The sequence below is a fragment of the Mustelus asterias genome, chromosome 4, assembly GCF_964213995.1.
Source record: "Mustelus asterias chromosome 4, sMusAst1.hap1.1, whole genome shotgun sequence".
Lineage (NCBI taxonomy): Eukaryota > Metazoa > Chordata > Chondrichthyes > Carcharhiniformes > Triakidae > Mustelus > Mustelus asterias.
Genome location: NC_135804.1, coordinates 30,922,690 through 30,947,883, shown reverse-complemented (window position 1 = coordinate 30,947,883; position 25,194 = coordinate 30,922,690). Strand labels below are relative to the sequence as shown.

The 25,194-nt window shown below is 43.9% G+C and overlaps 1 protein-coding gene across 2 annotated transcripts in view; it reads right to left on the bottom strand.

Annotated features, from left to right (window-relative positions):
• Positions 1–24,960, bottom strand: part of slc7a9 (solute carrier family 7 member 9) — a 63,404-nt gene extending 38,444 nt beyond the window's left edge. The window contains exons 1-3 of one of the 2 annotated variants that reach the window (XM_078210778.1): positions 24,783–24,960; positions 11,475–11,643; positions 663–810 (exon numbers count right to left, since the gene is read on the bottom strand). In XM_078210778.1, the coding sequence (XP_078066904.1) occupies positions 663–810; positions 11,475–11,603 (277 nt within the window). In that variant the 5' untranslated portion in view covers positions 11,604–11,643; positions 24,783–24,960. Of the gene's footprint in view, positions 1–662; positions 811–11,474; positions 11,644–24,393; positions 24,497–24,782 lie in introns of those variants that run through there. The other variant, XM_078210779.1, reaches the window with a different exon arrangement.
• Between the last annotated feature and the right edge of the window lie 234 nt (positions 24,961–25,194).

Sequence of the window (25,194 nt, the reverse complement as noted above, 5' to 3'; positions counted from 1 at the left end):
TGGCTCTCGTGGTCACCACTGGGACCAGCTTTACATATTCCAGATTTATGAATTGAATTTAAATGCCATCAACTGCTGTGGTGGGATTTGAACCCATGTCCCCAGAACATTAGCCTGAGGCTACTGGATTATGAGTCCAGTGATATTATCGCTACACCAGCATCTTCCCTGAAAAGGTGAAAGATGTTTCAACACTTGGCTGGAGATTTTACTAGTGATTCATGTAATTTTTATTTGAAATCATTTTTTTTAAAACCTTGCAGATGGTGGTTATTGTTAATAAATAGCAGCTTACTGTTGATGGCTGAGAAATTTTAATTAAGCAGTATGATTCACGCCTTAAGAAAATAGACACTTTTTCACACTTTATGGACCTCAGACAGATGCAAAACTTTTAATTTTATCAATGATTATTTCTCTCCAAATTTAATTATCTTCTTTCTTCAGCTGTTGTGAGATCGATAATTATTTTTTGACTTATTAAAAAAGAAAAATATTACAATTTAATTTATATATTATATATATTTAATTTATATAATTTAAATAACTATTATAATTCCAAAGAATGTGGTTAATCTTGCTGCGGTTCTCCCTTTATTTTGGAGATGGTTAGAAAACCAGCGTTCAGAAAAAAATTGAATGGGGTGTCATCTGTAGCTTACCTAACGTTGACAGAACTCCACAAGCTGCCCAGACAACCAAACAAGGTCCCACTGCTCCAGTGTTGGATAAAACAGCCTTAGGTGAGATAAAGATTCCAGAGCCAATCATTGTCCCCACAATGAGACTGATACCACTCAATAAGCCAACCTTTACAAGGAGGAGGAAAAAGGAGAAAATAATCTTGAACAAGAGAACTATAAACAAAAGGCCCTTTGGACCATATAGCCCACTTTGTTTGTTTATTTATTTACCTATTTATTAGTGTCACAAGTAGGCTTACATGAACACCGCATTGAAGTTACTGTGAAGACCCCCTAGTCGCCACACTCCGGCGCCTGTTCAGGTACACCAAAGGAGAATTTAGCATGGTCAATGCACCTAACCAGCTTGTCTCTTGGACTGTGGGAGGAAACAGGAGCACCTGGAGGAAACCCACGCAGACACGTTGAGAACGTGCAGACTCCGCACAGATAGTAATGCAAGCCGGGAATCCCACCCAGGTCCCTGGCACTGTGAGGCAGCAGTGCCACCATGCCGTCCTACAGTTCATGTTCACAGCTAATGCAAAATTTACTCTATAATAGATTGCTTCTGATCTATTCAAGATTCCTCACAGATTTGCATAATTACTCCAAGAAATGACTTTGGATAATCAAGAAAACCTCCAGTGTGCATATTAACCCAATTATATAACCAAGGATCTCATACACAATTTTAAAAGTTTCATTTCTTGGGTTTCCAATTCTTTAAATTTGTAAATCTTAACCTAAAATCTTTTTTGTTTTACTCCTTTGAGTAAAGTGTTAGCATTTAGCATCTATTCCCTGTCCTTTTGCTTCATTCCAAAATGTGTCCATCCACAATTTTCTGTATTAAATTTTATTAAACATTAATCTGTCCAATCCACAAAGCTCCTAGAATCGCTTGCAAACTTTTACACAGTTAATTATGTATTCTATTTTATACCATTGGAAAGTGTTGATATTTGCTCCATAATCAAGTCCAAATAATTTATCTAAAGAAAAATAACAATCCTCTGGAAACATTAATTGCATTTCTTCAATCCAGAAATACCCACTAGCCATTCCTTTTTGTTTACTATCCCTGAGCCAACTCTCATCCCAAGCTGTAATTTTAGTTCCAGTCCAGCCAATAGTTATCCTTGTTAAATGCCATTGCTCTCGGAAAGCTGATTGAGGTGATAAAAGTCATGTTTTGATGATTATTATCTGCATCTGAATTCTGACCTGTTACAAACAATTTGCATATTTGTAGAATAAAATCCTTGCCTATCGATGATATTGCTTCTGAAAGTCTGACTGAATCACATCTTGGTGCAAGTGTAAAGATAAGCCTGCCAAGAACCTTGGCTGCAGATGCTCTGGATTTTCCAACATTGGATCAAAATTTTTTAATATATCTGCCATCGGTTAATGTTTGTGCCACTCAAAGTGCACCTAGATTGCCCACCCACTGAAAAGGACAGAAAGTCCAGCTGAAGAGTGCCTGGTCTGAGGAGGGAACTGAAACAAGGCTTTATGAAGGGGAAATCATGCCTGACAAATCTGTTCGAATTCTTTGAGGTGGTAACGAGTGGGATAGATAAAAGAGAATCAGTAGATCTAATATACTGAGATCGCCATCACCAAAAGGCATTTGATAAGGTACTACACAAAAGGCTTACTCAATAAGAGCCCATGGTGTTGTGGCAGTATATCAGCATGGATAGAGGATTGTCTAACTGATAGAAGACAGAGAGTTGGGATAAGGGTGGCATTTTCAGGATGGCAACCTGGGATGGGACGCCACAGGGATCAGCACTGGGGCCATAATTATTTGCAATATAGATTAAAGACTTGGACAAGGGAAGTGAAAGTATTACTACCAAATTTGCAGATGACACAAAAATATGTGGGAAGGCAAGTGATGAGGATGACACAAAGGCCGGAATTCTCTGGCCATTCACGTTAGACAGGTTAAGAGAGTGGGCAGATGAAATATAATGTAGGAAAGTGTGAGGCTATGCACTTTGGTAGGAAGAATAAAGGATATTATTTAAATGGGGAAAGACTGCTGTAGCACAGAGAGGTTTTGGGGCTCTTGTGCATAAATCACAACAAGCTAGCATGCAAGTTCAGCAGGTAATAGGGAAGGCAAATGAAACATTGGCCTTTATTTCAAAGGGAATGGAGTATAAAAAGAGCGACATCTTGCTAAAATTATACTAGTTAGACCACACTGTGAACCGCTTTGATTCTCTTTTCTGAGGAAAGATATACTGACATTGGAGGCAGTCCAGAGAAGCTTCACTAGGTTGATCCTGGATATGGAGGAGTTTTATTATAAGAAGTTGAGTAGGTTGGGCCTGTACTCATTAGAGTTTAGAAGAATGAGAGGCAATCTTATTGAGACATTATATGATTCTCAGGGGGATTGACAGGGTAGGTGCTCAGAGTTTGTTTCCCCTTATGGGAGAGTCTAGGAGCAGAGGACATAACCTCAGAGTAAGGGGTCACCCATTTAAGACAGAGATGAGAAGGAATTTCACCTATCAGAGGGTAGTGAATGTGTGGAATTCTTTACCGCAGAGAGCTATAGAGGCTGGGTCATTAAGTATGTTCAAGGCTGAGATGGACAGACTTTTAATCAGTAAGGGAATCAAGAGTTATGGGGATAAGGCAGGAAAGTGGAGTTGAGGATTATCAGGTCAGTCTTGTTGAATGGCAGAGCAGACTCAATGGGTCAAATTCTGCTCCAACACCTTATGCTCTTGTTGCCTATGGTCTTGTTGATTCCTTGGTTCCCTTGCATAATTCACCTGCTATTATAATGCAGCAACACATAAAAACAAATATTTCACCACTAAAGTTTCCACTAACATCTTTTCTCCCCCCATCTCTCCTGAAGATGCTGACTCCTTCAACTTGCTCTGGCTTCATGGTCAATGGTCACGAGCTGGTACTATTTCCATACTGTTGTTATTTTTGTGCAAGCCTCAACAGAACGGCTGGCAGGCACGTTTACTATAGACAATACCCCAACCAGGCCAAACCCTGTCCTCAATCACCAGGCACTGATATGCATTTCCATTCCAGATTGTTGGATGGAAATGAGGAGCTGGAATCCTGGATAATTTTCTGCTTCCTAATACTCTGACATGTATGTGCCAATTGTAGCCCCTATAGTTCCCACAACCCACCATCAAGCAGAGACAATCTAACTCAACATAGACTGGAGATTAAATCTGTTACCTTCAAGGTATGTGAAGCTCGGGGACCTTACCTCCGAGCCATTAGATCATCAATACAATGCATTTTAACATCTGTCACTCATGGTATCCCAAACTGTGTCACAGCTAATGAAGTATGTTTTAATTACTATTGTGTTATAGATGAATGTATCAATCAATTTAACAAAACCAGGTCCCACAAATAATATTGAGACCTTATGATGTGTTTATTTGAGGGATATATGTTCGTTAGGACACAGATGACCACCTTATTTTTAAATACTGTCATTGACTCTTTTAAGTCTACACTGCACAGGCAGACAGGATCTTGGTTTAATGCCTTATTTGGAAAGAAATAGCTCCTCTAACCAAATTTTACAGCTGCACCATAGAAAGCATCCTTTCTGTTGTATCACAGCTTGGTGTGGCTCCTGCTCCGTTCAAGACCACAAGAAACCAAAAAGTGTCGTGAAGGAAGCTCAGTCCATCACGCCTCCCACCGACTGACTCTGTCTACACTTCCCATTGCCTCAGAAAGGCAGCCAGCATAATCAAGGATCCTGCGCACCCTGGACCTACTCTCTTTCACCTTCTTCCATCAGGAAAAAGATACAAAAGCCTGAGATCACGTACCAACTGACTCAAGAACAGCTTTTTCCCTGCTGCCATCAGACTTTTGAATGGACCTACCTCATATTAATTTGATCCTTCTCTACACCCTAGCTATGAGTGTAACACTACATTCTGCACCCTTTCCTTCTCTATGAATGGTATGCTTTGTCTGTAAAGCGCGCAAAAAGCAATACTTTTCAGTGAAAAGTACTGCTTCTTGAGCGCTATACAGACAATGATACAAGTGACAATAATACATGTGACAATAATAAATCAAATTAAAATTCAGGATTCTTTAGTAAAGCACTGAAGTATGAGCCCAAACCATGTGTTTAAATCTGTGGAGTGAGACTTGACCCCACGACATCCTGAATCACAGGCAGCAACGCTACAACTGAGCCTGGACTATGACCAGCATTAACTCATCTCCAGATTCTGGTGGGACACAAAGTATTCCAATTTCATCACACTTCCATTGGAATTGAATTCTGCAAATCAGTAATGACCTTAGGTTTGCTCTGTAGTGATGAAGAGCGGACACTAACAATGCATTTACTAACAGTTACAGACCAAATTTGTAATATAAATAAGGCTGAGCGAAGTCAATTAAATGACTTCTTCAAACTATTATTTAACTTTACTTCAACTGGGTTTTCAGCAGACTTGTATCAAACACTGGAATATAAATTATTTAACTAAAGCTAAATTTAATTTATTCCACCCATTAATTATTTGTTAAATTGCTGTTTATTTTACGGAGTAGCAACGTGTAATGCTTGCTATTAACTCAAATTGCTATGTGGGAATTATTGCTATTAGCAGCCCATCTTGATTTAATGCCAAAAAAGTCAATGTTTTGATAAAGGCTAATACTGAGCAAACTGTGAGAACAGAGAGAAAATGAGATTTATCACTAGATTCTATAACTTAAAAGTTCATCACAACATAGAAACATAGAAACTAGAAACAGGAGTAGGCCATTCGGTCTATCCAGCCTATTCCATCGTTCATTATGATCATGGCTGATCATCAAATTCAATATCCTGATCCCCCCCATATCCCTTGTTCCCTTTAGCCCCAAGAGCTATATCTAATTCCTTCTTGAAATCACACAACATTTTGGCCTCAACTACTTTCTATGATAGTAAATTCCACACATTCACCACTCTTTGAATGATGAAATTTCTTCTCACCTCAGTTCTAAGATGTTTACCCCTTATCTTCAAACTATGACCTCTAGTTCTGGACTCCCCCACCATTGGGAACATGCTTTCTGAATCTACCCTGTCTAATCCTGTTAGAATTTTATAAGTTGCTATGAGATCCCTTCTCACTCTTCTAAACTCCAATGAATACAATTCTCATATGACAGACCTGTCATCCCGGGAATCAGTCTGATAAACCTTCGCTGTACTCCCTCTATAGCAAGGACAATTATAACAATGATAGGTGATGTGGACCTATGGAAACAGCATTAACTGTGTGCCTTGGAGGAAGCAACATCTCTAAATCTCTTCACATGTGACTGTTTCTATTGAGTCAATCTTTGTAAGGTCAGAGATTTGGAACCTGGCTGGCAAGCCAGTATGTGGTGCTTACCCACTTATCATCCATCAGAAACTGTTTTCTAAACAGTCTATAGCCAAGACATTCAATATATTGCAGGTGAATAGATCGTGTTCTAAGCAAGGCACTGCAAACATTTGGAGTGTGCGTCACTGAGTCATGTGCAACTTCCATCTAAATCACAAGCATGTGTGTCTTTGATGAAACTTTGCGTTTGGGCTTGTTTGTGCCAAGGGCCTGCAGCACTTTTCCTTCTGGGTGCCAGACGTCACAGAAATGTAGATTGGTCTAGCAGGAGTGTGCTGTCTCTGCTGGCACTTCCGCAACATTATTAAGAAGGAGACCACAGGAGTCTCACTGTTATTGGAAGCAGGTTTCAATGAGGGTTCACAAGGCTGTCTGCCGCGTCATTTCATTGCCCTGGCACTTACATCTCCCACCATGCACTCCCCCAGGATCATCCGGCTCTTCCTCATCTTCCTTTTTTGAGGAGTCATCCAAAGTCTCCATCTCCCCGTCTGGGAATTCCTCACCCCTTTGTTGCACAAGGCTGTGTCGGTGTAGAAGATCACAATGATCCTATGGGACTATCTGGAATGCGTACCGCAGTGCTCTGCCTGAGCAGACCAGCAGCAGAACCTCTTTGTCAGCAGTCCAATTGTCTGTTCTACTGCGGCCCTTGTTGAGGCATGAGAGGCATTGTACCTTTCCTCTGCTGGACTATGTGGGTTCTTTTCATGTGTCATGAGGCAAGTATTCAGAGGATATCCCTTCAGGAACCATCACTGCAGTTGCAGAAGGAAATCAAACAGTCGTGGAACCTGCAGAGGTAAGAATCAGGAGAACTCGCTGGGAGGTGAGCACTGGTCACAAACCATCTGCACATTGAGAGAATGGAAGCCCTTTCAGTTTATGAAGATCACAAGAGCTCATAGCCCAACATGTATCTAATCAATTTTCCCTTGTGCCTATGGAAACCCAATAATGGCACCAAATTGCACAGTTCTGGCTGCGTGGCTCTTGGAGTCCACAGTGAATTGTACAAAATCACTGGTTCTTCTGAAAAAGCATTGGTGATTGATTTGTGAGCGGTTGACAGAGAGATGCTACACATCCTCAGCCCTGGAGCAATCGGATAGCATAGAAATTCAATGCTGCGGTAACCTTTAAAGCTACTGATGTCGGATTGCCTTCCAGTCTATGGGAACCTAGGTCATCCCTGAAGCAGCTGATGAGTAAGAGATTCCCTTGACATCCTCAGCCATCTCCGACACTGTTCTCTGACTTTTGCAGATAGTTATTCAATTTCACACAATGTTCGGCGTCTCACTAGCTCCTGGTCTCACTAGCTCCTGGTTGCCATCATCCTGAACTGCCCATCTCTCTGCTGGCATCCCTTTTTGGCATTCCGGCCATCCGTTGCACCTGGTCATGGGCCACCCTCTGCCGGTTCCTCTCCAGATGTGCCAGAGTGCACTTGACCCATCTTGTCCGGCTGAGGTGAACAGCAGACGCGAAGTAGGCAAAGGTTTGGCCCACACTCCTGACCTGAGAATCTCTGACTAATGGGAGCCCTATACTTTGCACTGGCCACACCCTAATCTCTACCCATCCTGCCATGGACACTTCCATCCTCAGCCTGTGCTCTGGAGACCTCTTTGCGTCATGCAAACGATCCTATATGTCAATCACAGATGCACCTTCTTCCATGTTCCCTTGAATAATGACTCCACTGGGACTGGCCTGAGTAGCAGCACATGAGTCTACTAAATGCGTCACTAAGCACCAGCGCTGGGCTGGGCAAGAGGAATTCTGCAAATTACTCCAGATTGTATGTCATAAATAGTTATAGCCTACTGTGCCCTTTGCTACTTAACAAAAGGGTCTGAACTTTGAGATTGCTGACAAGGAGTAGCGGGCTCATATGGAGCTACAACTACAGCAGCAAAAACATCGTGAAGGAGCTGATCAAAGAGGATTCCTCCATGTTTGCCATTGGAACACATATCATCATTGAAGTCTTCTCTTGTACAACACAGTGTATCTTTGGTGACAGACTGACCTCTTTCATCCTACTGTCAAATAAAGAGACATTCAATGTTACATGAAAAGACATCTGTTTCTTGGTCCCCCTACGTGAGAGTATAGCAAACATCATGAGTAAGTTAGTCAGTAACAAGAAAATGTTTTTTCCTCTATAACCCTGACCACTATGAATAATAAAACACAACAAGTACAGAGTGAATACAAGTCCACCTATTCTTTCCTAATACTAGGTTTCCCCTGAGTGGACCAATGGGCCTTTGTTTCAATTATTCTTTGCACTCCTTTTTCGTGTAGCTTGATTTTGATTTGATTTGATTAATTATTGTCACATGTATTAGTATACAGTGAAAAGTATTCTTTCTTGCATGCGATACAGACAAAGCATAAGCATACCGTTCATAGAGAAGGAAAGGAGAAGGTAGAGAATGTAGTGTTACAGTCTTAGCTCGGGTGCGGTGAAAGATCAACTTAATGCAAGGCTGGTCCATTCTAAAGTCTGATAGCAGCAGGGAAGAAGCTGTTTTTGAGTCGGTTGGTATGTGTTCTCAGACTTTTGCATCTTTTTCCCGATGGAAGAAGATGGAAGAGAGAATGTCCGGGGTGCATGGGGTCCTTGATTATGCTGATTAATTATGAGTAATCAGTATCACAGCTAGTTGGTTGCTCATGAAAGTATCACAAGCTGCCTTTTCTCATGGTAGCTTGGTCCTGACAAAGACCCATTGCTGGATAAATCTGTTGAGCTTGCTCATTGACAGTCTGACATTACTTTCTCTGCTCCAATGCTGTGTGCACTGAGGGCAGGGCTGGAGGCCTGACATGTGTTGCTGTGGAGATGCCGGCGTTGGACTGGGGTAAACAGAGTAAGAAGTCTCACAACACCAGGTTAAAGTCCAACAGGTTTATTTGGTAGCAAATACCATAAGCTTTCGGAGCACTGCTCCTTCGTCAGATGGAGTGGATATCTCTCTCCACTCCACTCCATCTGACGAAGGAGCAGTGCTCCGAAAGCTTATGGTATTTGCTACCAAATAAACCTGTTGGACTTTAACTTGGTGTTGTGAGACTTCTTAATGTGTTGCTGTCCCAGGAGATGGCAATATTGGGTAGATTTACTCCAGTCATTCCATTGGACTCCACTGATCAACAGGCTGTCTGGTCAAATGGTAGCTATCATCTTCGTGGCACTTTCCTCATCAGGTTTCTAAAGGAAAGTAACCTTTCCAGTAATCTCCTTCCTGCAGAAATTGTTAGTCATTTTACCAACAACGGGATTGAGTAAATGATTGGCTAGCAATTGAAGAATGCATACCAAGTGGTTTGGGAATGCAGGTGTAGAGAAGTGGAACATATCAGCCTGCCAATTTCCTCCAGCAGACGACACTCATTTTCTACAGAATTTACATCAATCAACACTCTGAAGTACATGCATTTGAGCTGCCCCAGGAAACTTGTGTAAATACCATTACATACCAGGCTGGCTGCAGATCTTTTCAATTGGAATGAAAACAATGCAGCTCACTTTGTGCAAATTCACCGATCGCAGACCCAATTTTAACTCTATGTTAGCGAATGGGTTCCGAGTATGTTAATATCAGGCCTATTAGGGTTGTCGGCTGTGATTAAATGTATTCCTGAATGTTTCATCACATGACCTGCCCCACGCTCTCACCAACACATCCATCCTTGTGACACATTGCCTTCCTACACCATTTGGAAAGCAAAATGACTTATTACCAAATGGAATGATGCTTAAACGTCATTCAGACAGTCTTTCCTCTATCTATTTTCACTCATTTAAGATCTGGTAAAGAGAAACGCTCAAAGAAAATGGCAAAAATATCTTCTTTGATGTCCCTGTGATTTTTCTCTGGGGTTGCACGCAGCAGTGCCTTGGAGCTTAATCTTCGCCAGGTCAATACAGGAGAGTTAGCAAGCCTAGGGCCATGAACGTGTTTATTGTGCTTCTGCAAGAAATGTAAAAGGACAGTGCTTTGTTTGGGCAGAAACTCAGAACTTATAAAGGACACTAGGCTGGTGGAATGGGTTGTGGGTGGAAGGTGGGTGCTGCTGGTGGAGTAGAATTAAAAGAAGCAACCTTTGACCTACAAAGGAAGTTAAATGGACAGAACAACAGCAGATGGCAATCAATACTGATAAGTTCCCAAGTATTGCATCTTGGAAGGAAAATTTGGTGCCAAGCGTACATTATCATAGAATCCTGACAGTGCAAAAGGAGGCCATTTGGCCCATCAAGCCTGCACCGACAACAATCCCACCCAGGTCCTATCCCCATAACCTGACATATTTACCCTGCTAATCCTCCTGACACTAAAGGACAATTTAGCATGGCCAATACACCTAACCCGCACATCTTTGGGCTGTGGGAAGAAATCGGAGTACCCGGAAGAAACCTACGCAGACACAAGGAGAACATGCAAACTCCACACAGTCAGTCAAGGCTGGAATTGAACCCAGGTCCCTGGCATTGTGAGGTGGCAGTGCTAATCACTGTGCTACCCAAAGTGCCACCAGGCTGCCCATTGTGCCACTATGCCACCCCTAAAGTAAAGTTTATTTATTAGTCACAAGTAAGGCTTACATTAACAGTGCAATGAAGTTACTGTGAAATTCCCTTAGTCGCCACACTCCAGCACCTGTTCGGGTCAATGCATCTAATCAGCACATCTTTCAGACTGTGGGAGGAAACCGGAGCACCCGGAGGAAACCCACGCAGACATGGGGAGAATGCAAATTCCGCACGGACAGTGACCCAAGCTGGGAATCGAACCTAGGTCCCTGGCGCTGTGAGGCAGCTGTGCTAACCACTGTGCCATTCTGCCGCCTCTAATTATAGATGATAATTGTGAAGAAATAGATTAAGATTAAATTGAAAGGGATAATGACAGACATGACACTTAATGTGAAATCACTATAGACTATCAATAAACAAAATGAAAAGAATGCTGAATTTCATTGCTAAGTAATGGAGATGGAGTGGAGATAGAAACCTTGAAAATCCAGTCAGATAATAAGACACGAGGAACTATGAGATTTGTTTTCTGCAACATTGAAGTTAGATGGAAAGTTTGACCTCCCTTATTGAGATTTAAATTATTGAAATGGATGCTGAACTATGAAGATTATAATTGTGGAAGAAGTACTGCAGCATTGGGTTTAATGTTATGTTCCCACAGTGAATGAATGTTGCCCATAATATAGATAATTGCAAAGAAAAAATTTGACTGGCTTAAAACAAAATCACATCTGTGCTCATTGCAAAGCAATTAATAATGAGTGAACTTTTTACAGTAATTCACAATCTTTCGCAGTATGTTTTTGGGAATACTATACTTGCCTGTTGCTGTAGAGCCATCTGTTTGGGTTTCTTCTTTTTGGTGCCCTCTGACTCCATTTTGTCAAGTGCTAGATTCCCATTCTTCCCCTCTGTACTCATCTTCCTCTTTCTCAGATTCTCTTCGTCCATTTTCTCCTCCTTCTCAGCTTAAGAACAATTGTGAAAATACCTGTAGGATTAAACATTTTCAGGTTATTAGGAGATAAACATCACAGGTTGAAATAGTTAACACACAGCACTAAGTTGTCATGGGGGACTTTAACTTTCCAAATATTGATTGGAACCTTTGTAGGTCGAATAGTTTGGATGGGGCACTTTTTGTGCAGTGTGTGCAGGAGGGTTTCCTGACACAATATGTGGATAGGCCGACAAGGGGTGAGGCCACATTGGATTTGGTACTGGGAAATGAACCGGGCCAAGTGTTAGATTTGGTTGTGGGAGAGAACTTTGGAGATAGTGACCACAATTCGGTGTCTTTTGTTATTGCAATGGAGAGGGATAGGGCCGGACGGCAGGGCAAGGCTTACAATTGGGGGAGAGGTAATTATGATGCGATTAGGCAAGAATTAGGGGGCATAAGATGGGAACAGAAACTGTCAGGGAAAGGCACTGATGAAAAGTGGAACTTTTTCAAGGAACAAATACTGGGTGTCCTTGATAGGTATGTCCCTGTCAGGCAGGGAGGAAATGGCCGAGTGAGGGAACCGTGGTTCACAAAAGAGGTGGAATGTCTTGTGAAAAGGAAGAGGGAAGCTTATGTAGGGATGAGGAAACAAGGTTCAGATGGCTCGATTGAGGGTTACAAGTTAGCAAGGAATGAGCTGAAAAAGGGGCTGAGGAGAGCTAGGAGGGGACATGAGAAGTCCTTGGCGGGTCGGATCAAGGAAAACCCCAAGGCTTTTTACTCTTATGTGAGGAATAAAAGAATGACCAGGGTGAGGTTAGGGCCGGTCAAGGACAGTGGTGGGAACTTGTGTATGGAATCAGTAGAGATAGGCGAGGCGATGAATGAATACTTTTCTTCAGTGTTCACCAAGGAGAGGGGCCATGTTTTTCAGGAAGAGAAGGTGTTACAGGCTAATAGGCTGGAGGAAATAGATGTTCGGAGGGAGGATGTATTGGCAGTTTCGAATAAACTGAAGGTCGATAAGTCCCCTGGGCCTGATGAAATGTATCCTAGGATTCTTTGGGAGGCGATGGATGAGATTGCAGAGCCTTTGGCTTTGATCTTTGGGTCCTCGCTGTCCACGGGGATGGTGCCAGAGGACTGGAGAGTGGCAAATGTTGTTCCTCTGTTTAAGAAAGGGAATAGAAATGACCCTGGTAATTATAGACCGGTTAGTCTGACTTCGGTGGTTGGTAAATTGATGGAAAAGGTCCTTAGGGATGGGATGTACGACCATTTAGAAAGATGCGGATTAATCCGGGATAGTCAGCACGGATTTGTGAAGGGCAAATCGTGCCTCACAAATTTGATAGAATTTTTTGAGGAGGTAACTAGGTGTGTTGATGAAGGTAGGGCGGTTGATGTCATATACATGGATTTTAGTAAGGCCTTTGATAAGGTCCCCCATGGTCGGCTTATGATGAAAGTAAGGAGGTGTGGGATAGAGGGAAAGTTGGCCGATTGGATAGGTAACTGGCTATCTGATCGAAGACAGAGGGTGGTGGTGGATGGAAAATTTTCGGACTGGAGGCAGGTTGCTAGCGGAGTGCCGCAGGGATCGGTGCTTGGTCCTCTGCTCTTTGTGATTTTTATTAATGACTTAGAGGAGGGGGCTGAAGGGTGGATCAGTAAATTTGCTGATGACACCAAGATTGGTGGAGTAGTGGATGAGGTGGAGGGCTGTTGTAGGCTGCAAAGAGACATAGATAGGATGCAAAGCTGGGCTGAAAAATGGCAAATGGAGTTTAACCCTGATAAATGTGAGGTGATTCATTTTGGTAGGACAAATTTAAATGTGGATTACAGGGTCAAAGGTAGGGTTCTGAAGACTGTGGAGGAACAGAGAGATCTTGGGGTCCATATCCACAGATCTCTAAAGGTTGCCACTCAAGTGGATAGAGCTGTGAAGAAGGCATATAGTGTGTTAGCTTTTATTAACAGGGGGTTGGAGTTTAAGAGCCGTGGGGTTATGCTGCAACTGTACAGGACCTTGGTGAGACCGCATTTGGAATATTGCGTGCAGTTCTGGTCACCTCACTATAAGAAGGATGTGGAAGCGCTGGAAAGAGTGCAGAGGAGATTTACCAGGATGCTGCCTGGTTTGGAGGGTAGGTCTTATGAGGAAAGAACAAACAACAAAGAACAAAGAACAATACAGCACAGGAACAGGCCCTTCGGCCCTCCAAGCCCGCGCCGCTCCCCGGTCCAGGATTGAATCCTGAATCCAGGATCCCCGCCCAATTTTCCAGCCTATCTACATACCAATATCCTATCCACCGAGCTGTCCCTCACAGCTACGATGCTTTGTTCATTACAACCTATTAACTTACCCCCACCCCCCCATTCCAGACCATGTGATCTCCAGGGAGAGGCGAAAACCCAGAGTGAAAAACCCCAGGGCCAATATGGGGAAAAGAAATCTGGGAAATTCCTCTCTGACCCCCTGAGGCGATCGAAACGAGTCCAGGAGATCACAATGGCCCCGATCGGAAAATGCTTCCCAACCCTAGTCATTTCCACTTCCACGAACACCATATGAATTCCCTGCCCCCGAGACAGGTTCCCAACTATCCGCAGTCTCACTCTGTACTGGCACCAGCAAGATGATCATAGAATGAAGCCTTGAAACGAGAAACCAGGAACAATTATCCCGCGCCGCTCCCTGGTCCAAACTAGACCACTCTTTTGTATCCCTCCATTCCCACTCCGTTCATATAGCTGTCTAGATAAGTCTTAAACGTTCCCAGTGTGTCCGCCTCCACCACCTTGCCCGGCAACACATTCCAGGCCCCCACGACCCTCTGTGTGAAATATGTCCTTCTGATATCTGTGTTAAACCTCCCCCCCTTCACCTTGAACCTATGACCCCTCGTGAACGTCACCACCGACCCGGGGAAAAGCTTCCCACCGTTCACCCTATCTATGCCTTTCATAATTTTATACACCTCTATTAAGTCTCCCCTCATCCTCCGTCTTTCCAAGGAGAACAACCCCAGTTTCCCCAATCTCTCCTCATAACCAAGCCCCTCCATACCAGGCAACATCCTGGTAAACCTCCTCTGTACTCTCTCCAAAGCCTCCACGTCCTTCTGGTAGTGTGGCGACCAGAACTGGACGCAGTATTCCAAATGCGGCCGAACCAACGTTGTATACATCTGCAACATCAGACCCCAACTTTTATACTCTATGCCCCGTCCTATAAAGGCAAGCATGCCATATGCCTTCTTCACCACCTTCTCCACCTGTGACGTCACCTTCAAAGATCTGTGGACTTGCACACCCAGGTCCCTCTGCGTCTCTACACCCTTTATGGTTCTTCCATTTATCGTGTAGCTCCTCCCTACATTATTCCCACCAAAATGCATCACTTCGCATTTATCAGGATTGAACTCCATCTGCCATTTCCTTGCCCAAATTTCCAGCCTATCTATATCCTTCTGTAGCCTCTGACAATGTTCCTCACTATCTGCAAGTCCTGCCAGTTTTGTGTCGTCCGCAAACTTACTGATCACCCCAGTTACTCCTTCTTCCAGATCATTTATATAAATCACAAACAGCAGAGGTCCCAATACAGAGCCCTGCGGTACACCACTAGTCACAGGCCTCCAGCCGGAAAAAGACCCTTCCACTACCACCCTCTGTCTTCTATGACCAAGCCAGTTCTCCACCCATCTAGCCACCTCCCCCTTTATCCCATGGGATCCAACCTTTTTCACTAGCCTACCATGAGGGACTTTGTCAAATGCTTTACTAAAGTCCATATAGACAACATCCACGGCCCTTCCTTCGTCAACCATTTTGGTCACTTCTTCAAAAAACACCACCAGGTTCGTGAGGCATGACCTCCCTCTCACAAAACCATGTTGACTATCGTTAATGAGTTTATTCCTTTCTAAATGCGCATACATCCTATCTTTAAGAATCTTCTCCAACAACTTCCCCACCACGGACGTCAAGCTCACCGGCCTATAATTACCCGGGTTATCCTTCCTACCCTTCTTAAATAACGGGACCACATTGGCTATCCTCCAATCCTCTGGGACCTCACCTGTGTCCAGTGACGAGACAAAGATTTGCGTCAGAGGCCCAACGATTTCACCTCTCGTCTCCCTGAGCAGCCTTGGATAGATTCCATCAGGCCCTGGGGATTTGTCAGTCTTTATATTCTCTAACAAACCTAACACTTCCTCCTTTGTAATGGAGATTTTCTCCAACGGTTCAACACTCCCCTCCGAGACACTCCCAGTCAACACATCCCTCTCCTTAGTGAATACTGACGCAAAGTATTCATTTAGGATCTCCCCTACCTCTTTGGGCTCCAAGCATAAGTCCCCACTTTTGTCCCTGAGAGGTCCGATTTTTTCCCTAACAACCCTTTTGTTCCTAACGTATGAATAAAATGCCTTGGGATTCTCCTTAATCCTGTCTGCCAAGAACATTTCATGACCCCTTTTTGCTCTTCTAATTCCCCGTTTGAGTATTTTCCTACTTTCATTATACTCCTCCAGAGCTCCCTCCGTTTTTAGCTGCTTGGACCTAACATACGCCTCTCTTTTCCTTTTGACCAGTCCCTCAATTTCCCTGGTTATCCACGGTTCTCTAATCCTACCCTTCCTATCCTTCTTTTTTACAGGCACATGCTTGTCCTGTAGCCCTAACAACCGTTCCTTAAAAGACTGCCACATACCAGATGTGGATTTACCCTCAAACAGCCTCTCCCAATCAAGAGCTGCCAATTTCTGCCTGATCCCAATAAAGTTAGCCTTCCCCCAATCCAACACCTTACCCTTGGGACACCACTCATCCTTTTCCATCACTATCCTAAAGCTAACAGAATTGTGGTCACTATTTGCCACATGTTCCCCAACCAAAACTTTGAAGACCTGACCGGGCTCATTCCCCAGCACCAGGTCCAGTATAGCCCCCTCTCTAGTTGGGCTGTCCACATATTGTTCCAACGAACCCTCCTGTACACATTTTACAAATGCCTCACCATCCAGAGTCCCTGCCCTCAGCGATTTCCAGTCTATACCAGGGAAATTGAAGTCTCCCACTACAACAACCCTATATTTCCTGCACCTATCCAGTATCTCCTGACATATCCATTCTTCCACTTCCCTTGGGCTGTTGGGGGGCCTGTAGTACACCCCCAACATAGTGACTGCGCCTTTCCTGTTTCTAAGCTCCACCCAGAGTGACTCGCTACACGACTCCTCCGAATTGTCCTCCCTCTGCACCGCTGTAATATGCTCTCCAACCAATACCGCTACTCCCCCACCTCTTTTGGCCCCTCCTCTGTCTCGCCTAAAACACTTGTACCCTGGAATATTCAGCTGCCAGTTCTGTCCCTCTTTCAACCAAGTCTCTGTCACCGCAACCACATCCAAATTCCTCGTGCGCATTAAGGCCCCAAGTTCGTCTGTTTTACCTGCTACGCTCCTTGCATTGAAAGGTTGAGGGAGCTGGGGCTGTTCTCTCTGGAGCGGAGGAGATTGAGGGGAGACTTAATAGAGGTTTATAAAATGATGAAGGGGATAGATCGAGTGAACGTTCAAAGACTATTTCCTCGGGTGGATGGAGCTATTACAAGGGGGCATAACTATAGGGTTCATGGTGGGACTTATAGGAAGGATATCAGAGGTAGGTTCTTCACGCAGAGAGTGGTTGGGGTGTGGAATGGACTGCCTGCAGTGATAGTGGAGTCAGACACTTTAGGAACATTTAAGCGGTTATTGGATAGGCACATGGAGCACACCAGGATGGTAGGGAGTGGGATAGCTTGATCTTGGTTTCAGATGAAGGTCGGCACAACATCGTGGGCCGAAGGGCCTGTTCTGTGCTGTAATGTTCTATGTTCTATGATAATCTCCTGCTAAATTCTTATTTGTCAGACCACAGTTTTTATTTATTCTTCATTCTTGGACTTTGATTCCGGTGTTTTGCATTTTTAGATTTCAGGAATGGGCGACTTCACCAAATCTTGTTCATTTTTAATCTCGTTCATCTTGATGCAGTTATACAGGACCTTGATGAGGCCATACCTGGAATAATGTGTGCAGTTTTGGTCTCTTTATCTAAGGAAGGGTGTTGTTGCTTTAAAGAGAGTGCAGAGAATATTTACCATGCTGATTTCTGGGATAGCAGGACTGACAGATGAGGAGAGATTGGGTCGGTTATGATTATATTCAACCGCTGGAGTTCAGAAGAATGGGGCGGTTCTCACAGAAACCTATAAAATTCTAACAGGACTAGACAGGGTAGATGCAAGAAGGATGTTCCTGATGGTAGGGGTGTCCAGAACCAGGGGTCACAGTCCGCGGATAGTGGGCAGACTGCATAGAGATGAGGAGAAATTTCTTCACCCAGAGAGTGGTCAGTCTGTGGCATTCACTACCACAGAAAGTAGTTGAGGCCAAAACATTGCATGATTTCAAGAAGCAGTTAGATAGAGCACTTGAGGCGAAGAAAATCAAAGGATATGGGGGAAGGTGGGATCAGGTCATTGAGTTGGATGATCGGTCATGATCATAATGAATGACAGGGCAAGCTCAAAGGGCCGAATGGCTTCCTCTGGCTCTTATTTTCTATGTTTCTATACGAACCCAATTGAATTAGGCCTTCCATCGAGCATAAACTCAGTGGGATTCCTCTAGAATTGCAGCTATAAGTTAAAAATGCAACACCTTATTTCTGCAAGAAGACAAATAGGAGAAGTTTGACTGGAGGTAGGAATTGACTGTCAGCCAAACAGCATCCCCCCCCCCCCCCGCACAATTTCAATATTTTCATATCAGGTAAAGAGATATGTTCAAGAAAATGACAAACAAAATCATTATGATGTCCCAATGACTTTTCTCCAGAGTTGCACACAGCAATCTTGGAGACCAATCTTAAATTTCTAGAGACTCCAAGCCAATCCTGGAGGGTGGGCAACCTGGCTGAATTAATTATTGTAAAAATTAGACTAAAATGAATGAAACGGAACAAGACTATTTAATATCTCAAGACCTGTGGCACACGATGGACTCCATTAATTTCATGAATTTTACTTAGGTTTCCTTAGCTGAACTTTATAATTGTTCCATATTTAACATATCAACACTTGTTATCCTAATTGTACTCAACATTCATTCTTTATTTATTGTGATGTAGCTTAAATGGTTGATTCAGTTTTGTGGATATTGAACTCAACCTGCACTTCTATGTTGAATATCCAGGGAATGCTTCCATAGTTACTCAAGTATTCTGCAGTGACCACCTGCAAAGAACCATGTTCCTGAATACTTGGTCTCAAACAGTCAGCACCAATTACTATAATTAATTCAGATCCAAAAAGAGAAGCTGCAGGTTCCAATCCAGTGTATCGTGCATTATGCTGGTCTGCTCAAAGGTTTTCTCCTATGTAGATAGTTATAGAGGTTTACAGCATGGAAACAGGCCCTTCGGCGCAACTTGTCCATGCCACCCAGTTTTTACCACTAAGCTAGTCCCAATTGCCTGCATTTGGCCCATAGCCCTCTAGACCCATCTTACCCATGTAACTGTCCAAATGCTTTTAAAAAGACAAAATTGTACCCATCTCCACTATAGCTTCTGGCAGCTCGTTCCAGACACTCACCACCCTCTGAGTGAAAAAATTGCCCCTCTGAACCTTTTTGTATCTCTCCCCTCTCACCTTAAACCTTTGCTCTCTAGTTTTAGACTCCCTTCCCTTTGGAAAAAGATGTTGACCATCTACCTCATCTATGCCCCTCATTATTTTATGGACCTCTATAAGATCACTCCTAAGATTACTAGGCATAATGAGAGGCCACCTAGCAACAAGGGCATGGCTGGTATAAACATCGATGGTATGCAATCTGGGTGATAGCATATGTCCCATATATTCCCCTCCTTTTAACCAATGGTGGATATGATAGAAAGTAGGCAGGAATTTCCAATCATTTCAGCAGTGGACACGGAGGAACTTGCAGGTCCGACAGAGCTATTTCTTCCCGTGCAACTCTCATTGAGATCCAATGGCCGCTCCCTCATGTATTCCACTAAATGAGGATGGGGAAGGCCTACTGAGGGAACATGTTAAATTCTAGAAAACACACAGGGTGTGATGAGAGTGACTGCCCTCGATATCAAAGCAGCATTTGTCTGAGTGTGGCGTCAAGGAGCCCTAGAAAAACGGAAGCCAATGGGAATCAGGGAGAAACTCCCCACTGCTCAAAGTCATACCAAAGTCAGGAATGTTGTTGTGGCTTTTGGAGTTCAGACATCTCAGTCCCAGGACATCACTGCAGGAGATTCTCAGAGTAGTTTCTAGGATGAGCCACCTTTAGCTGCTTCGGGTGGCGCGGTGGCACAGTGGTTAGCACTGCTGCCTCACAGTGCCAAGGACCCGGGTTCGATTCCCGGCTCGGGTCACTGTCTGTGCGGAGTTTGCACATTCTCCTCGTGTCTGCATGGGTTTCCCCTGGGTGCTCTGGTCTCCTCCCACAGTCTGAAAGATGTGCTGGTTAGGTGCATTGACCCGAACAGATGCCAGAGTGTGGCGACTAGGGAAATTTCACAGTAACTTCATTGCAGTGTTAATATAAGCCTTACCTGTGACTAATAAATAAACTTTTTTTAAAAATCAATGATAGTCCCTCCATCATAAGATCAGAAGGCACGGTAGCACAGTGGTTAGCACTGCTGCTTCACAGCTCCAGGGTCCCGGGTTCGATTCCCGGCTCGGGTCACTGTCTGTGTGGAGTTTGCACATTCTCCTCGTGTCTGCGTGGGTTTCCTCCGGGTGCTCCGGTTTCCTCCCACAGTCCAAAGATGTGCGGGTTAGGTTGATTGGCCAGGTTAAAAATTGCCCCTTAGAGTCCTGGGATGTGTAGGTTAGAGGGATTAGCGGGTAAAATATGTGGGGGTAGGGCCTGGGTGGGATTGTGGTCGGTGCAGACTCGATGGGCCGAATGGCCTCCTTCTGCACTGTAGGGTTTCTATGATTTCTATGATTTCTATGAGAAGTGGGGATGTTCGCTGATGATTGCACAGTTTTTGTGACTCCTCAGATACTGAAGCAATTTGTGTCCAAATGCAGCAAAACATTGATTGGGGAGTGGCAAAATGATATTGTCACTGGTCTAATCCAGAAACCCAGGCCAATGCTCTGGGGACCCGGATTCAAATCTCACCAGGGTTTCCCAACCTGCCACCCAAAGAGAAAGTATCTTTGCCGATATTAGCTGCCCCTCTGCTAGGCACGGTAGCACAGTGGTTAGCACTGCTGCTTCACAGCTCCAGGGTCCCAGGTTCGATTCCCGGCTCGGGTCACTGTCTGTGTGGAGTTTGCACATTCTCCTCGTGTCTGCGTGGGTTTCCTCCGGGTGCTCCGGTTTCCTCCCACAGTCCAAAGATGTGCGGGTTAGGTTGATTGGCCAGGTTAAAAATTGCCCCTTAGAATTCTGAGATGCGTAGGTTGGAGGGATTAGCGGGTAAATATGTGGGGGTAGGGCCTGGGTGGGATTGTGGTCGGTGCAGACTCGATGGGCCGAATGGCCTCCTTCTGCACTGTAGGGTTTCTATGTTTCTATATAATTAACATCAATTAGCTAAGAGCAAAACCTCTGCACCCCAATCCAAGCAGGAAATCCTGCTTTAAAGAGCAGATGACTAATCAGTTGGCCAGCAGCTCGCTAGCCCCAGCTGTGCGAGGTTAGAGTGTTGGCCTTTGCTGTGACTATAGCCAGTCTCTGAAGAAAAGGAGTTAATTGAGTCCGGACTGAATGTAATTTAGGGCACTGACAGGCCTGGTGGAAAGGTCTGGTGATGGAAACGTGGGGGCCAGGCTTGAGAGCTGACTGGGGGAGGGTTAAGGGGAGGTATGCCCTTTAAGAGGGTGTTTTTGATGATCACAGGTTACCCCTCACCCTGCTTTTGCTCAAAACAAGCTTGCACAGCTAAAGCTGCTGGGCTACCCACTTGGCACAGGCCACACCCTCCCACGGGTAAAATAACAGGGGATGAGTCACTTAAAAGGCCCACCATCTTCCTGGCTCACCACGCTGATTGACCAGTGTAGCAGGCTGGTAAGATCGCACCCATTGAAAATTCGCCTATTTCCTTATTTGAGGTACCATAATGCATTCTCTTCTCTGTAGTTTTACCTCCAGTGCTGACCTCTTATTGAGACTGTAATTCTAGATCATGGTAATTGCAATATATACTGCTTTAGAGATGCCATTCATGCCATTAAATGCCATCCTGCTGATCAGTGGGATCACAGAGCTGAATGGAACAGCAATGGTGACTTGTCCGATATTACTGTCCAACCACAGCAGCACACATTATGCCTCTGGTCTTCCCTCTCATAGAAACAATCTTGCATTTCCATTGCGGTTATCTTAATCATAAGGAGGTAAGGCTCACCTACTTTTAGCTATCATCCACAAATACACCACAGCAATTGAGGTAAAGGGGAAAACATGCTGTTGGTGAAAAGGAACAGCTGGACGCTCCTGAAAACCAAAACCATTGTTTCTTTAGGAACTATGAGGAGGAGGAGGAGGATGAAAACGAGGAAGAAATGAACCTACGACTGTGTGGCCAAATTCCCCTCCAACTCAATTTTCAACTTTGCTGATGACACCACCGTAGTGGGTCGGATCTCAAACAATGATGAGACAGAGTACAGGTGAGAGATAAAGAATCTGGTGGACTGGAGCCACGACAATAATCTTTCCTTCAACGTCTGTCAAATGAAGGAGATAGTCATCTACTTCAGGATGCGTAGTGGAGGACATGCCCCTGTCAACATCAATGGGGATGAAGTGGAAATGGTCGAAAGCTTCAAGTTTTTAGGTGTCCAGATCACCAACAACCTGTCCTGGTCCCTCCATGCCGACACTATCGTTAAGAAAGACCACCAACCCCACTACTTTCTCAGGAGGCTTAGGAAATTTGACATCTCCACAACGACTCTCATCAATTTTTACAGATGCACCACAGAAAGCATCCTTACCGGATGTATCACAGCTTGGTATGGCTCCTGCTCTGACCAAGACCATAAGAAACTACAAAAGGTTGTGAATGAAGCCCAGTCGATCATCCAAACCAGCCACCCATCCATTGACTCCATCTACACTTCCCGCTGCCTCGGGAAAGCAGCCAGCAAAGGACCCCATGCACCCCGGACATTCTCTCTTCCACCTTCTTCTGTCAGGAAAATGATACAAAAGTCTGAAAACACCAGCTCAAGAACAGCTTTTTCCCTGCTGCCATTAGACTTTTGAATGGACCTACTATATATTAAGTTGATCTTTCGCTACACCCTAGCTGTGACTGTGACACTATATTCTGCACCCTAACCTTTCCTTCATCCCAATGTACTATATGAATGGTATGTTTTGTCTGCATAGCTCGCAAGAAACAATACTTTTCACTGTATCCCAATACTTGTGACAATAATAAATCAGTTCAATTCAATTATTGCTGATAAGAGCAATAATGCTTTCCCAATTGACTGTCTTGGGTTACAGGAAGTTATAAACGAGATGGTCAAATGGGCGGATAAATGGCAGATGGAATTTAACCCTGAAAAGTGTGAGGTGATACACTTTGGAAGGAGTAATTTGACAAGGAAGTATACTATGAAATGTCTGACACTAAGAAGTTCCAAAGAACAAAGGGACCTTGGCGTGTTTGTCCATATATCTCTGAAGATGAAAAAGCAGGTTAATAGGATGGTGAAAAAGGTACATGGCACTCTCTCCTTTATCAATCAGGGTATGGATTACCAAAGCAGAGAGGTCATGATGGAGCTGTATAGAACTTTGGTGAGGCCACAGCTGGAGCACTGTGTGCAGTTCTGGTCGCCACATTATAGGAAGGATGTGATTGCACTGGAAGGGGTGCAGAGGAGATTCATCAGGACGTTGCCTAGGATGGAACATTTAAGTTATAAAGAGAGGTTGGACCTGGTTGGTCCAGGCTTTACTATTGCATTTTCACATCATCAAACACAAGTAACTCTTCAACAGTAGAGTAGCGTAGCTTCTGGGAAGAATAGTATCAATGTAGTTTGCTGGTAGTGGGTAGTTGTGGGATAAAACTTTCCAGAAAGGCCCCAAGTAAAACAGGTAAAATTAAAATCTAATTTCCTTACTGTCTTTGTGTTCCCCCCCCCACCACCAACTTACAAAACAGAAGAGCAGTTTATTCCAGGCTGTTGCGAATGCTGTGCTTGAACGGATGGTCACAAATTCAGGCAGTGTGTGTACCTGAATGTCTGACTACAGAGCAAGTGGGCAGGGACCTTGCCTCAAGCAGTCAGAAAATGATCCCACATGAAATTAAACATTTGTCTGTAGTCAGACATTCAGGTACACACACTGCCTGTTTTTGTGACCATCCGTTCAAGCGTAGCACTCGCAGCAGCCAGAATTGATAAATTGGAAGATTACTCCTTAGGAGTTTAGAAAGGGAAAGCGGAAATCAAAGAACAACTCAGATCAGGCTACTCTCTTGTGCTAACCAAAATCAAAAGCAAACCTGAAGATGAGAAATAATTGACAAATTAAAATTCACTTATAAATAATACTGCAACCGCGCCTGTTATTATAGATCTCACTGCCCAGAAAACACGTGAGTGCTACCATTCTATCAGTCAAACCACAATGAAAGAGACAAGCTGGTTGGATAAACAGGAGTGTGTTCCCCCATTTTTTCATTGAATAGGAATATTTCCAAATGTAATCTGAAGTCTCAACTCACCTATTCCCCTCTCTCGAAATCATTCAGCACACAGGTAAGGCACTCTACAGTGGCAGGGAGTGGTAGCATACTAAGCTCTCAGAAAGGCAGTCTCTTCCATCTCAGATGATACCAAAACATTTGGCATAAGCTGGGAGAGTATGCAAGTTGCACAACTTTGCGTCATACAACTGAGCTACAACATAGTTTCTTCACTGAGCCTCCACTACATATTATGGTCATGGGAACATTCAAAAAACACACGTAATGCAGATAAATTCAAACATGATGTTTTCCTGAGAAATAGCGGATACTGGGGTAAATCTCTCACACACAATTTTTTATTAATTTGCCTGATTCTTTGAAATTATTTTTTTACAATAAACACCACTTCAAATCACAAATCTTACCTTGATATTGAGCAGCCTCTTCCCTGCCTTGGAAATGAGAGAAACTGTGCTTTGAAACCTGTTTTCCTCAGTACACAATACAATTGGAAAACTTGTTGTTGTTGTTTACCAGCTAATGTGCTGGTGCTGTCAATGGGAGATGTCTGAACTGATGTGTTTTTTGCAAAGGCTGATTACTGCTGACTCAGTTCTCAGGATGCACTTTGCAGGTGCAGGATTACTTGTAAGGTAATGATTAATCAAAATGGTACAGTTCCACACAGTCATTAACAGGTTTTATTTTGCTGAAGCGCTCCGAAGATAGAAAAGAAGCAAAATGTCCATGCTTGCTAAATTAATTTGCCGTGTCTACTGGTAGTTAAGGCAAATCCTTTCTATGCACCAACTTGCGACAATCCGGGTATATTCATTT